Genomic DNA, 15331 nt, shown 5'->3' with positions numbered 1-15331 from the left:
TTGCTTCCTTTCAGATCTTTGTCCTGGTAGTGGTAGGCACTGGTTTTGTTACAGCTGTTTTTGTAATTTGTAGTGTCTATAAAGTGGTTCAGATAAAAATACCTTCAGTTGGGCTTCCTTGGTGGCGCAGTGGTTGGGAGTCCGCCTGCCGATGCAGGGGACGTGGGTTCGTGCCCCGGTCCGGGAAGATCCCACATGCCGCGGAGCGGCTGGGCCCGTGAGCCATGGCCGCTGAGCTTGCACGTCCGGAGCCTGTGCTCCGCAACGGGAGAGGCCACAACAGTGAGAGGCCCGCGTACTGCAAAAAAAAAAAACCTTCAGTTGTGTTGCTTTTTCCATTGTATTTAGCTGATATACTAAATCTGATGAGATTAAATGCATCAATGAAACCAAGTGCTGGGAACCTTTAGTTCCCAAACTTTTTTTTCCTTTTTTTGTTTCAGAAGTGGATAGAATTTTACTTAGGTGCAGTATTCTCCATACATCTTCAGTATCTTTCTACCAAGGCAGTGAGTTTTGAGAAAGGCAATTAGGGGAAATTCCTTAGATGTAGGTATATTGAACTGTTCTATTCTTGCTTCTCTCCTGTCCTTCCAAAAAAAAAAATACTTGGAGGAAGGATTCTTTTCTTTAATTCCTAGGGTTTATCCTGAGTTTGGTGACAATTTTTTTTACCCACGAAAGTCTTCTTTTATAATATCCTAATGGTGTCATTAATTATATTAATTCTATCTTTATATATATATATCTCAAGGTAATTTCTGTGAATAATTGAAACTACAAAAATGATTTAAAAAACAATGGATAGGGCTTCCCTGGTGGCGCAGTGGTTGAGAGTCTGCCTGCCGATGCAGGGGACACGGGTTCGTGCCCCAGTCTGGGAGGATCCCACGTGCCGCGGAGGGGCTGGGCCCGTGAGCCATGGCCGCTGAGCCTGTGCATCCGGAGCCTGTGCTCCGCAATGGGAGAGGCCACAGCAGTGAGAGGCCCGCATACTGCAAAAAAAAAAAAAAAAAAAAAAAAAAAAAAAAATGGATAAGGGCTTCCCTGGTGGCTCAGTGGTTGAGAATCCGCCTGCCAGTGCAGGGGACACGGGTACAAGCCCTGGTCCAGGAAGATCCCACATGCTGTGGAGTGACTAAGCCCGTGTGCCACCACTACTGAGCCTGCGCTCTAGAGCCTGCGAGCCACAACTACTGAGCCCACAAGCCACAACTACTGATACTCACCTGCCTAGAGCCCGTGCTCTGCAACAAGAGAAGCCACCGCAATGAGAAGCCCGCACACCGCAACGAGGAGGGGCCCCCGCTCGCCGCAACTAGAGAAAGCCTGCACGCAGCAACGAAGACCCAACGCAGCCAAAAATAAATAAATTAAATTAAAAATAATAGTGGATAAAGTTAACACCTCTTTTGTTGGGCAGGCGTGAAAAGGATTGATTCCATAAAAGTCAAAAATGAACATGAGCAGGAATTCCAGGAGATAAGCACAAAAGCTATTTTTCTCCCTATTGACTTTTACCAAACACTGGAGACCTAGAACTTTCTCTCTTAATGGCTGTACGGGGGTAGGAGATATAATTACATGTCTTCTTAGGCAGGCCTTAGCTATAACAGGAGACTCCTGCATGAAACTCAAACCCCAAAAAACTACACCCTCAGTGAAAGGGTAAATGAGAAATCAACTTAGCAGCCAAAAGGGGACAACAAAGAAACATGTCTTCACCTTGTCACAGATCTAAAAACAAAAGAGCTTGAGTCTCTCTTAACTCCAAAACCAAGTCCAGCTATGCCAGCCTCCCTTCCCTAGAAGTCATTTTTCATCATTGTAAGAAACTGGTTTGGGAGTTGAGAGGAACAGATTCACTCCTGGTCAGGATGGTCAGGAAATACTTCTTAGATATTTGAGCTGAACCTTGAAATAAATAAATATATGATTTCAACAAGCAGAGAATGAAGAAAAGAGTCCAGATGCAGGGAACAGTGGAAGAAAAGGATACAGCCAGGGCCAGTAACAGAGTAATCAACCTACCATACTCACTAGTGCCATACAACTAAGTAGCAAGTACAAGTGTAGCAAGTACATTTTGCCACTACTTTCGGAACTCTGTTTAAAGGTTGGGTGTTTTTCACTTCTAGGAATATTTGTTGAAGCATTTGCTGGTTTTTGACACTTTAAGGGATAATTTTATGAAAATATATTTGCAAGAGAGCTTTCCTTCTTTTCCTGCATGAATGTCTGTTATCCAGCTTCTTGATCATATTTGACACTGAAATTGAACTTCTTCTGGCCTCAAGTTTGGAAAAATGTAACTACCATAACTTGTTCTTTTACTTAAAATCTATTATCGTGTCAGTAGGTAGAGTCGTGTGTGCACAGCAGTGACCTCAGTAGTAGGCGTAGTAGTAGCAGGTGCACCACAAGCCCTGCTCTTAAGGAATTGACAGATTAATGGAGGAGGAGGGAAATAAGGCTTATTAAAGAAGTAGAGGATTATAAAAATAATGTTTTGAAGGAGAAGGAATTTGAGATATATGCCCAAGAACAGGGAGAGAGTGTTTCAGATGGTGGATGCAGTAAAAAAATAAAAGTATAAAGATTCCAAAGTGAGATTGAACATGGGAATGGAAGTGAGAAATAAAAAACAATGAGCTTTGTAGATGACTAGGTGCATGTTGTATGTGTGTGTGTTGGGGGGGTGTATAGATGTGCATTTGTAAGTTTAGGTACCGGGGTGGAGATGGCATGTCCCCAAAAGCCACCTCACCACAAGTGGCCCGTCGGCTTTAGGGATTTAATCAAGGCTGCAGTTTCCACAAGACCAAAATTGCAAAGAACTAACTTGCCAGCTATTTCAGCTGATTCTGCTACTGCCAGCCATCCTTTCTTTTGCCCTCTGAAATGAGAGGCTCACGTCTCTGTTCATGACCCTGTAGAAAACTGGGGTCATCTCTCACCCATTTCCAGGCTAATGAAGATTATATGCACTGTCATTGACTTGTTCAGTCAAATACAGTGAGCTGTCGTGTTTATTTTACTTGTGTTTTAGTTTTGTGGCTCTTGGCAGTTTGACATTCATTTAGTAAGTGTTGTGATCAGTACTGTAAGTCAGCAGTCCCCAACCTTTTTGGCACCAGGGACCGGTTTCGTGGAAGACGTTTTTTCCACGGGGTAGTGGGGGATTGTTCAGGTGGAAATAAGAGCGACGGGGAGCGGCAGATGCTGAAGCTCCGCTCGCGCGCCCACTGCCCTCCTTCTGTGTGGCCTGGGTCCTAACAGGCCATGGACCGCTACCGGTCCACAGCCCCTGCTGTAAATGAAAACGCTAAAGGAGAGAGTAAAGGGAAGCCTGCCTTCCATTAGGCTGTTAGGGAAAGCCTCTCAGAAAAAGTGATACTTGTGCTGAAGTCTGAAAGATGAAGAGGATTTAGCCAGAGCTTAGACAGGTGGGAGTGGGAGGTGGGAGCTGGGCAGAGAAGAGGCCTTGCTGAGGACCTGAAGAAGGAAAGAGCTAATGAATAAATGGATGAGAAGGACATGGTCCCTGTTCTCTTAAATTGTCTTAAAGTGATGGATTTATAAGCAAAAATATTTACGTTACATTGTGACAGGTATGATAATCGTGGTTTGGGTAAGTGCCAACTTAGTTTGTTGAAATCATGCGCTCTGGGAAGGCTTTCTCAAGTAGTAGATTTTTAAGCTAGACCGTAAGGATAAATAGGTATTTATAGGAGTATAGGAAGAAGGTCTTTATACAGTAAATGGGTTCAGAAAAAAATGCCTATAAGTTCTTGATGTTACTGATTGGGGGGAGGGGGACAGCTATAATATATGTATTGTAAATTATTTCTAAAATCTTAAGCCCAGTGAATATAAATAATTGAAATAAAAAGCAGGAATGATCATATTCAGAAAACTGTAGATTTTGAGTTTTGTCTATTTTATAACGTTTTAACATGGTAAATACGCTGTTTCGTTATCCTGTCTTAAAGTTTGGCATATATATAAGCCAGATTTCGAAAGACTGATTTTTTTCCCCCTAGGTATTTATTGTTTTTTAATTATTGCGAAAAATGCGAACATAGGAAAATTGAAGAGTGTAATGAATTGCCATATGCCTATCACCTAAATGTAACATTTTTCAGTTGCTTCATTTTTTAACTGAAATGTCTTAAAAACATGACATTTTCCCCCAAACACATAAATATGCATTTCTGAAAAATAAGGACATTTTCCTACATAACCATAAAACCATCATCAGGCATAAAAAAACTAACAGTAAGCCCTTAATATTACCTAAACCAGTCCTTGTGCAGGTTCCCCCAGTTATCCCCAACGAGGTTCACGTAATCTATTTGGTTGAATCATGTCTGTCTCTTTGCTCTCTTAATCTAGAATAGTTCCCTCCACCCATCCAACTTCTTAGTTTTCTTATACTACATTTTCTTGTTGAAAGCAGGGGACTATTGTCTGTTTACTGTCCCACCTTTTGAATTTGTCTGAATAATGTCCTCTTTCCCTGGATTTTCTGTAAGCTGAATTAGATCTAAAAACTTGATTGTATTTAGACTACTGTTCACACTTGAATAACTCAGGGGTTAGGGGCGCCAGCTTTCCACGCAGTCAGAAATCCACATGTAACTTGGTTGGGCCTCCATATGCTCGGTTTCTCTGTATCCAGGACTCTGCACCCACAGATTCAACCAACTGCAGATTGTGTAGTACTCTAGTATTGATTTACTCTTGGAAGAAATCTGCATTATAAGTGGACCTGCACAGTTCAAACCCGTGTTGTTCAAGGGTCAACTGTATATATTTAACTTTTTTGAAGTATAAAGAAATGCAATAAAAAGGTCCCATACTTTGGCTTCCAGTATAACTTCTGTTCCTGCTTACCCTCCTCCCTCCCTCCCTTCCTTTCTCCACATATGAGAACATAGTTAGAAAATCCGAATAGTACAGAAAGACACAAAACAAATTGAAAGCTTCTCTCCACTTTTCCCCAAAGTCAACCACTGATGATATTTTTCTTTCCATATGAAAATGTGCATTTACCAACGTGCTTCAGTGTGGAAGCTTGACTTGTTTTTTAAGTACATCAAAGGTGACTTTAAAAACAACCTTTGGATTAAACTGACTCATCCACAGCTTTCTAGATAATGTTCCATTATTGAATTTCTAAAAGCATGTCTTTTAAATGTCATTCTAAAATGGTTCAAACTAGTATTTCCGTCTTATTATTATTAAACTACACAATTCGGTTTCTTCGCTTAGAGACTCCTCCACACAGACAGCCAAGGAAGCCGATGAGTGTCTGACTGAGCCCAAACAGGGTCTCAAGAATGCCCACAAGCAGTAGACCTAAAAATACTGAGACATGGCTAACCCTATGATTGTTTTCTATAGAATTGAAGTGTAAGCTGTATGTTCTCCAGTTACTGGCTGTTGTGATGTTGATGGAGGGATTATTGAAATCCATAGGAGAAACACAAGAGTCGTCAAAGAACCACTGCAGATCGAAGGGTTCTGGATGAATGGCACTGAACAAAATGAAAGAAATGATAAAGATAAGATATTCAGGAATACCACTGACCATCTAAAGAATGCAGCATTGTGCCTAGAAAAGGACATGTATAGTAAAACAGTGCTTTTGAAACATCGTGCCCAGAAACTAGCGAAGATGAGGGTTTCTGAGCATGTACCGTGGTACTCTGAACAGCTGTAAAACGTTGACATGGTATATCCCATCACTCAACAAGCATCTACAGAGGATCTACTCTCAGGTTGAACTGTATGAAATTTTCTGTGTCAGAAAGGGTTGCATATTAAGTTTCCTGTGGTCGCACCTATTCATGCAGGCGCTCTTCTACTGGCTAAAGAAACTAAAACGAGCTCCCCCGTTCAAGGAGCTCAGTTCTTAGTGCAAAACTGCTGTGTTGCGTCTGTTCTTAAACCCGATGTACAATGTTCACTCACAAAAGGCATTTCAAATATGTCTGGTTAAAACCTTGTTGTAACAAGGTATGGAGAATGAGAAACTTTTAGCCCTAACACATCTGTCCTGACATGATTTATCTTTGGTTTTCTACAGTAGGACTAAGTGTTCTTAGAGAGTTTGCATTTCTGGATACCAGCAACTGATGTGCAGCCTGGGAAGAAGAACAGCATGTCAGCACGTGGAACATGAGTATGCTCATTGCAGTTTGCAGCGAGCGTAGGGTCACTCTTCTGTAATTGTTTACTCTCCGTAACTGTCTGTCTCCCCAACTAGAGTGGGAATACCTTGATGCTGTGACCTCCAGCTTGGCCTGGCGCCTGGTACATGGTGAGTAGCCATGCGCTGAGGACTGAATGTGTATAGCATGTGTGGTTGAAATCTCTAATTTTCTACTCCAGCTCTACTAGTAAAGGGAGTTTCTTTGGATTTTGATCCACAACAGCTGTGGTATGCAAATTTTGAGAGATTTTTCTTTTTTAATGCAGCGAGATAAGGAAAAAGGGAAAAAAAATTTTCATGTAACTACAAAAGTGAATTCTAGTTATTTTCCATACTGAACAATATGTAGGTAACGAATGAATTAGGTTGTTCTTTTCTTCCAGTTTTACAAATTGTGCCTAGATTCAGGCACAGAACCATCTTACAAGACTGAAATGAGCCATTTCCATGTAACTCTTCAGCATTATTTGTTACTCTGTGAGTTAAACTTTTGATTCATTGTCATGCTGACTGTGTTTCTATTATGTTTGCATGATTCCATTGGCTGCTGCTTTGTTTCTTTCTTAAGGCTTATAGGTAAGCCTCTAGATTTTTTTTTTACTTATTGTGTTTTTATTCAGTTTATCAAATTATAAAGGTAATGTATGCTTAGGGCTTACAATTTTTTTAAATATTTATTTATTTTGGCTGTGCCAGGTCTTAGCTGCGGTGCACAGGATCTTTGTTGTGGCACGCGGGATCTTTAGTTGCGGCATGCAGACTTCTTAGTTGGGATGTGCATGAGGGATCTAGTTCCCCAACCAGGGATCAAACCCGGGCCCCCAGCTTTGGGAGCGCAGAGTCTTACCCACTGGACCACCAGGGAAGTCCCAGGGTTTACAGATTAAATTAGATCAGAAGTGGAGAAAGTCAGTGCTCCCTTCCTTCCCCCAGGGCATCCTCCATTACCATTCTCCAAAGATGAAAGTTAAGTTTTTGGTGTATATTTCCAGAAATTTTTAATATACATGCACATATGCAGCTGTAGATTTTTAAAAGACAAGGATAATCCATCTCAGTCAACTACCCCTTTTAGACAAGACCATACCCAAAGCATTCTGAATGCAGTGATTCCTCCATTTCTCTGCGATTGGGCCAATTGGGATTAATGTGCTAAATACCTAAGAATCTGTCCCACGCCAGATAACGTGGCACTGGGGCAGCACCACACTACTATCCTAAGCTAACTAGCTGCAGCTGTGTAAGACGGCGAACGGTTACTCACGTTAAGTTTTTAAATGAAAATTCACAACTGGAAGTTCTGTTGCCTTGAGAGTTACAAATGAGAGGGCCCTCCGCGAGAGCCTGGATGGACACCGTCAGGCAGTATGCAGCTCCAGTGACTGTGATCACATTCAGAAGTGATGAAAGAAACATCTGAAAAATAAAGTAGGCACATTTGCACACGTTACATGTTGCCTGTCTGTTCCCAGTTTCAGCAGCACATGCAGTCTCTATCATCAGCTGCTGCCATTCTGCTGACACCTTACAGTCCTAGATCTTCAGATCACCGTTTGATTAGGTGTGACTTACACAAGAAGGCAGAGGGCAGAGTGCCTGCCATTTCATTAGACTTGCTAAAAGGTCATTGGTCTTGCCACTGTTTCTGAAAAACCTGAGCTCTTATGCTCTACGTGAACCTTGTCCGTTTCAACGGACCACTACAGTGTGTCAGGAACAAAGATAGACTGTAAATAACTAGCAAAGTAACTATAATCCTATATGAATACCAAATGTCAGGGAAAGGTAATTTAAAAAATAAATAAACCGAACTCATGGCTATAAATATGTACCCTTTTAAACAGTGGCTCTCACCCCTATGAGCACATGAGAATCACCCAAGGTGTTTTTGAAAGATACTAATGCAGAATCTCAGGGGGGCCACCAGGCATTGGTATGTTTAAGATTTTCCCCAGGTGATTCTAATGTTCCCATCAGGCTGAGAACCATTGCTTTAAAACCTCAAGCTCAGTCAGGAATATTTACTGTGATTTCTTATTTATTGATCTACCTGCTTCCTTAAAGAATTATGAGAGCCCTCAGTGTTACTTCGTAACAATGTTCATGGCATAAATAGTATGATGACTGGGAATTTTGGAGTCTGATGGATTTGGATACAAACCTACCTAGTAACTGTGCTACACTGGCAGGTTATATGCTTTCTCTGAGGATCAATTTCTCAGTAAAACAGATCATAAAATGTATGGGTTTTCAGAAAAATAAGATAGCGTATTTGAAAATGTTCTGAGTATAGTGAGAGAAGGTTAATAAATATTAATTTCCTTTACTTTTAACGTAGTTACAATTTTATACATACCAAATGTTTGAAAAAATAAGTGTTGTCTCCTTTAACTTAACTGGATAAGGACAATTAACATTCTCCTCCTAGTAAACCAGTCTTTCACATGCATAAGAGAACTGAGGATACTTTTTCCCTAAGTATTTTATACACACCACAAAAGTAACAAGTATTTGAGTATTATGAGATTGATTACAGCCCTGAGTGCAGACATAAATCTCCTTTCTTTGAAAACTTTTAGACTGAAACCGAAGATTGAGGAGAGGTCTGAAAGCTCGCTCCAAAACCAAATTTTTATGGGAAAACAAAAAGACAGGCTTCACACTTTCAGCATTATCATATAAATTATTCTAAATAACATGTTTCTAGGACCAGCCCTACCACTGGAGCCACACGGTGATTCAGGAGATGCTGACGCTTCGGCGGCTTTGCTGAGATGCCGGTAACTGCTTATGCACCAGACCAGCTGTGCTGTGCTCACCCCGGTTTTGTTATTGCAGCGTGCTCTTTTCCTCGCTGCTAAGGACATCGTTGTTGCTGGAATGACCTGGAAATTACATCAACAGGAACAAAGAATATTATTACTTCTCATCAGATGATAAAGCAATAATCTTCACTTTCTACTTGCCAGCAGTTGTGGGAAGCCAAGAGGCTTAAGAGAATAAAAAGGAGATGTGACAATGTCCTTGATCTTGTGACCCTTAACGATCCCCATCTGGACCATAAAGATTAAAAAGGGGGAAAGGATGGGGGATTTCAGTATAGCAATTTAAAACTTCCGTCTACATTTTTACTTTGAGTCATCATTAGAGAGACTTGGATTTTAAATTTATTTATTCATTATTTTGGAGGAATGTTTCTGAAGGAATGGTTGCATCATCCAAAATTCACCTTTTTTTTTTTTTTTTTTTACTATAATCTGCAACCACTTACCCAATTTCCCCAAAATAGTGTGAATTAATCTGGCAAGGATTCAGAAAGGAACTTGATGGTTTTGTCTGCCTGGTAGTTGGGAACTAAGAATTCTGTCACTACCCTTCTCCCACTTCCCTAACTTTCCTCTCACTCCCAGGGTCACCACCAGCTCAGTAGTTCCCCAAACTTATGATTTGAGAATTACTTTTAGTTCTACATTCTCCTTTCTACTCCTGTATCCATGGTATGGAATGATCTCACTTCGCACTGACGTTTAGAAATCTTGTATTACATTCTGTGTCAAGGGAACACATATTGCTGGGGAAAGCTGTAAGAAATGATGCCATGTTCACAGGACTTAGGTTAAAATTTCTACTAATAACTAGTCAGCAGCTATAACTGGAAATTCTTCATGAAAGAAGTTTTGTATTATTGGATTGTTGAATGTCGATTACTTCCTTACACTTAAGATATTTTAGCCATAAGTTTTTTGCCATCTCAGCACAGCTGCCCTTGAGTAGTTCTCTCTCTCTCCTTCCACTCTTGTTTTCTAACATTTTACTGAGTCCTAACAACATACCAGGCACTGTTATAGGTGCTATACGTGTTTTAGTTCATTCACAGCCTTGTAAAAATCCTATGAGGTAGGGCTTCCCTGGTGGTGCAGTGGTTGAGAGTCCGCCTGCCGATGCAGGGGACACAGGTTCGTGCCCCGGTCCGGGAAGATCCCACGTGCCGCGGAGCGGCTGGGCCCGTGAGCCATGGCCGCTGAGCCTGCGTGTCCGGAGCCTGTGCTCTGCAACGGGAGGGGCCACGGCAGTGAGAGGCCCGCGTACCCCAAAAAAAATCCTATGAGGTAGGTGCCAATTATCCCCATTTTACTGGGTCGGAAAACTGAGGCACAGAAAGCTTGAGTAACTTGCCTGAGGAAGTGGAAGAGTTGGGAGTCACAGTTGGGCATTAGGGTTCCAGAGCCCAGACTCAACCACTATTCCAGTCACACTGGCCGATTGTAGCAATTCTCTGTTCCCCCTTAGAGCTTGCACATTCTCATCTTCCCCACCACCATCACCCCCTCACTCACCTCATTGTCCTCCTCCTAATTGCTCCTTCCCCAATCCATTTTTTCAAGACCATGTCCACCTTTGTCCTTTCAGAGCAGGTCTCGGATTGAACAGCCTTACAAGGCAACTTTCCTGACAAACTTCACCCCACTCTGACCATGTGATGACTCCGTGTCACGTATGGAAAACACTGTATTGTTATCAAGCTTTGCTTGCATACTGCCTTGAACACCAACACTCTTATAATTCAAAGGGCACGTGTATGTATGGCAGCCTAGCCATTCAAGGCATAGCTGAGAGCCCAGAAGAAAAGGGAAAAGAAATGTATGTACCCAAATAGGTGTCAGTGTTCGTGGGCTAAATTTCTTTTGTTGTACTTAGAAGTGATACTGCCTTCTGAGCTTAAGGAACAAATCATTTAGAACAGGAACTGGCAAACTGGCCCACTGCCTCTTTTTTATAAACTTTTATGAAAACAGACATGCCCATTCGCTTACTTATTATCCACGCTGCTTTGGCGCACCAGCAGTAGAGTTGAATTATTGTGAGGGAGACTGGCTCACAGAGGCTAAAATATTCACTACCTGGCTTTTCGCAGAAAAAAACGTGTTAACCCCTGATTTAGAAAATCTGTTAAAAGAAAGAGCAACATTAAATTATAATTAAAATGGATAAATCATTCCATTTTCCTTATTGATGTAAATTGAACTCTGCTAACTTTCTTGAAGGTTAATTTATTCCAGAGATGCTGAAAGAGATACTTTCATAGTTCCCTTCTCTTGCAAAGGAATTTTATAAAGTAATAATAGCTTATCATGTATGAATCCTCACCTGGTTGACTTCATGGCATGTTGACACATCTTTGTTACATCATTATGGGTAACTTGATAACTCTGTATTTCAACAATTTTGCTTATTCAGAGCTTTGGAAATTAGAGGGGCTCTTTATAGGATGAACATTAAAATGTGAAAGTGTGTGTGTGTGTGTGTGTATGTGACTGAATTATAAGTCTTCCAGATAATCTCCTGCACAAATAAGTAATCTTGAGAATAATCTTTCTCTTCAATTCCTAAGCACATTTGAATGCATGAGTTTTTGTGAAACTTTTTCTTGATAGTCGTTTGTTTTTATAAAGAAAAGAAGTAGCACTGTTTATTTTTCCTTACAGAAACCCATATTTTCATCCAGTTTTAGAAATAAAGCATATGATTTCATAAGTGAAGTACAGAAGAGCTTTAGACCATTACAACTCTAATAGAATTCAAACTTTCAGGGTTCCTCTAAGTACTTGAACATGAAAATAACAAACAGTGGCTCATTATATAAAATCTATTTTGAAAATTTTTGTTAGACATAATATTTTCTAATGTAACGTTCAACAATTTCTTCTCTTAAGATTTTAATAATTGGTGAATTATTACACAATAAGTGAACTCAGTAAATAGGCATGATTAAGATTAGGCTTGCAATTAATCTATAAAATAAAATGGCCTTTATTTTTTAGAGGAAACATTTCAAGGAAACATTTCAAGTCGTTTTTTCAGGCCTTGGAAAAAGAATGTGTACTGATTTTTCCATTTGGCAGATAATAGGTGAAGGTAATTACATAACATTTTTACTCTTAGTTATGGTTTCAAAGATGATAAGGTTCACCTCTGTTTTGGGTAAATCATAAAACCATAAAATGACTGTATTTTATGAAGTAATCAGTAATGAATTCCATAGTTTTTATTATTGACTACTTCCTGCAAAATTCCCTGTTTTTGAAACAATACTAATTTAAAATGCTACAGATTAGAAAGATTTCAAGAACTATGACAAAAGTGCTTATCACGACAGTGATTTCTTCATTAACTTTTCTGTGTATTTACAAGTATATTGAGAGTTCAATGTTTTGAACTAAGTCAGTATTTTGATAGATGTAAAGGACACAATTCCCTTTGAAAAAAGATATTCTTCCACATTCTATGTATAGCCAAGGATCAAGAAAATAACCTTTCTATCACCCACTTATTTGCTTGTGAGCCTAGTCTAGAGTTTGAGGCTCTAGCTATAAAATGTCTATTGAACGTTTCAAAGAGTTGTTTGATACTTTGAAGATATTCCACAATACCGAGTAATAGTTAGAGCCTGGCGTGATACCAGCACATTGTTAATATTTATTGAGGTGATAAAGCAAACTTAATCCTGGAACAAGAAAAGTCCAGGACTTCCCTGGTGGCGCAGTGGTTGAGAGTCCGCCTGCCGATGCAGGGGACACGGGTTCGTGCCCCGGTCCAGAGCCTGTGCTCTGCAACAGGAGAGACCACAACAGTGAGAGGCCTGCGTACTGCAAAAAAAAAAAAAAAAAAAGTCCAGATTCTCTGAAACAATTTCATATTTATGTAATTTTTCTATGCTTCAGTTTCCTGGTCACTTAAGTTTATTGGTTAAGTTATAGATCTTGTCTTTCCCCTTTGTCGGCCTGAGACAGGTGATGAGGATTAGGTTGCTAATACTGGTGGAAAACAGAGATTTGGAGTCAGATAAATCTGGAATTGGGTTTCACACCTACTATGTGACCTTGTTAACATTCTTAACGTTCTGTTTGCTGGTCTGTTAAAATACAAATGTTAATAACTACTCAGCCAGATTATTATAGCATTTAAATAAGATAGTGTAATATATGAACCCAGTCGTTAGCACTTAACAGTGGTCTCTCTGTTTCATATATAATGACGTACAAGTGTTTTCATGTTAAGTCTGGAGATAAGACTAGAATAAGACTAGAAGCAATAACTGATCATCATTGTAACACACATACACACACACATATACATCCAAGCAAAGGCGCATTTCTCTGGCATTAACGAGACCGCAAGTGGGTGTCATAGCACCCAAGTGGTATAACAACAACAAGGCTCTTGAATGCTGAATTTTCAAACTTCAATTACATCCCCATTTGACTTGACTGATAGGGAAACAAAATCACAGGATAAATGATTTGCTAACAGTAGTATATCGGAGGAGAATATACAACCAGAATATCTCAACATTCTGTCCTGTCTGAAAACAGGATTTATTGCTCTACACAGTGGGTACCACCCAGGCCTACTGAATCAGAATTCCCAGAAGGTCTGTGAATCTACATGTATTACAAGTGCCTCGGGTGACTTATGATCAGATACATTGGGGAGTTCTATCTTACACTGCTCTGCTGCAGATTTCAACAAAGATTGACCTATTAAAAATTACCGAACATTAAACAAGCACCATAATGTATGAGCTGTAAAAGATCTGAGTCAAAACATCCCTGAGGTCAGAAAGCCAGGGTTTCAAGTCCCAAACCCCCCAGGCCAACTCCCCTTGGTGCAGGCAATGCCATATTCATGCCTCACAATTGTCATCCAGGAGACTCATCGGGCATGGAATGCTTCTTGCCCTTCCTTTTGAGCACTTCTTGCTTTTGCTGTATTCCCTGTGAATACTTAGAGCTGGTTTTGGCAAAGGAAAGCTGAGGGAATAAATTCAAAAAGTCCCGAGCACTAACTATGAAGCTTGGAAGAACAGCCTTATATGCGAAGAAGTATGATACGTAATTACCCAACCAACGTTTATCAATATCTTATTTTTTGCCCAAGCTCCCTAGCCTGTACCACAGTTCATTTAAATTGTTCTTCACTGATGCCAACATAAATTAATACCATACTCACTGATCCTCACTATATCCTAAGCCAAGACATAGCTCACGGCAAGGCTGCAAGATGGTCTTTAGACCATGTTCAGTAAAATGGCTCCAAATCAAGTTAAATAAATTTCACTCACCATCAAACCTGCTCCAGTAATCCCAGGGAACAACCATTCAAAGCGAGAGATGGGGTTTTTTAAAGTTTGGTCTTCCTCCACTAAGTTGACAATTAGAGGTATTGCATTGAGAGTTGCTCCCAACAGAAGTAGAACCTGCAGGCTGTCCATCCTTCACAGCAGGTCATGGTCACCCCCTGGTTTGAGGAGAAACCCTGTCAGGGTGGCTGTTTTTGTGGCACTGTCTTGCCTTTTATCCTGAGCTTTCTAGTTAAAGCTCAGCACTTACAAAAAAAAAAAAAAATTACAGAAATGAGTTCAGAGTCCAGTAGGGCAGGACATTATTATGAGGAGTATTGCAGGAAGTAAGGACGATTTTACATTACCATGGGGTGGGGAAGGTAGGTGGGAAAAAAAATCTATGGTTGCTACTAGATAAATTTATGCATGAAAATCGGCAGATAAAAAAATGGGTTTAAGATACACTCTTCTAACATATTTTACATTATACCAGTATGCCATATAAAAAGTAAAAACAAGAATATCCAGTTACAATAACCTATTTTTCTTGTTGTATTGATATTATTACCAGCTATGGAAGGTCCTTGTTTTGAAATTGTTCAACAAGGAAATGAATATATATGAGATTGGGAGAAAACATTTTCTCTGCTGCCAATGTTCTTGATTAGTCAAAATGTTAGGGTTCAGTTTCAGGCTGTATGCTCACACACACAAAACAGGCTTTCTACTTCTTGGTCTCTACCCTGTGAAGACTGACTGGTGGTCCTGTGTCTGTTTACTGTGAGATGCCTCTATATTCTCATAATAAATTATCCCCCTGTTAGTACTTTAAGTGGGTTTCTTTCTTTTTTTTTTTTTTTGAAAACAAAGCCAAAGTTACTAAAACCAAGGATAGAAAAGTATACAAATAACTTGCCGTACTAAAATAGCAAAAGGAGTCAAGCAAACGGAAGGATTCTATCAAGATGGGCAAAGAAGCAGGATTCCTCTCG

General features: G+C 40.1%; 2 protein-coding genes across 5 annotated transcripts in view; one reads left to right on the top strand and one right to left on the bottom strand.

Annotated features, from left to right (window-relative positions):
- Nucleotides 1-10125, top strand: part of MFF (mitochondrial fission factor) — a 44888-nt gene extending 34763 nt beyond the window's left edge. Inside the window, exons 13-14 of one of the 4 annotated variants that reach the window (XR_004350670.1) lie at nucleotides 6272-6325; nucleotides 8925-10125. The gene's annotated coding sequence lies outside the window, so the exon portion shown is untranslated. The other 3 variants (XM_032636996.1, XM_032636995.1, XM_032636994.1) reach the window with 3 other exon arrangements.
- Nucleotides 1326-14506, bottom strand: TM4SF20 (transmembrane 4 L six family member 20). Its single transcript, XM_032637011.1, is given in 5 exon segments — nucleotides 1326-5540; nucleotides 7482-7633; nucleotides 9037-9102; nucleotides 14340-14476; nucleotides 14479-14506. Coding segments are annotated over 5 exon segments (675 nt in total). The 3' UTR covers nucleotides 1326-5248.
- Between the last annotated feature and the right edge of the window lie 825 nt (nucleotides 14507-15331).

Source organism: Phocoena sinus, chromosome 7, assembly GCF_008692025.1.
Source record: "Phocoena sinus isolate mPhoSin1 chromosome 7, mPhoSin1.pri, whole genome shotgun sequence".
Taxonomy (NCBI): domain Eukaryota; kingdom Metazoa; phylum Chordata; class Mammalia; order Artiodactyla; family Phocoenidae; genus Phocoena; species Phocoena sinus.
Note: the sequence above shows the minus strand (reverse complement) of the source record. Positions and strands in the feature narration are given on the sequence as shown.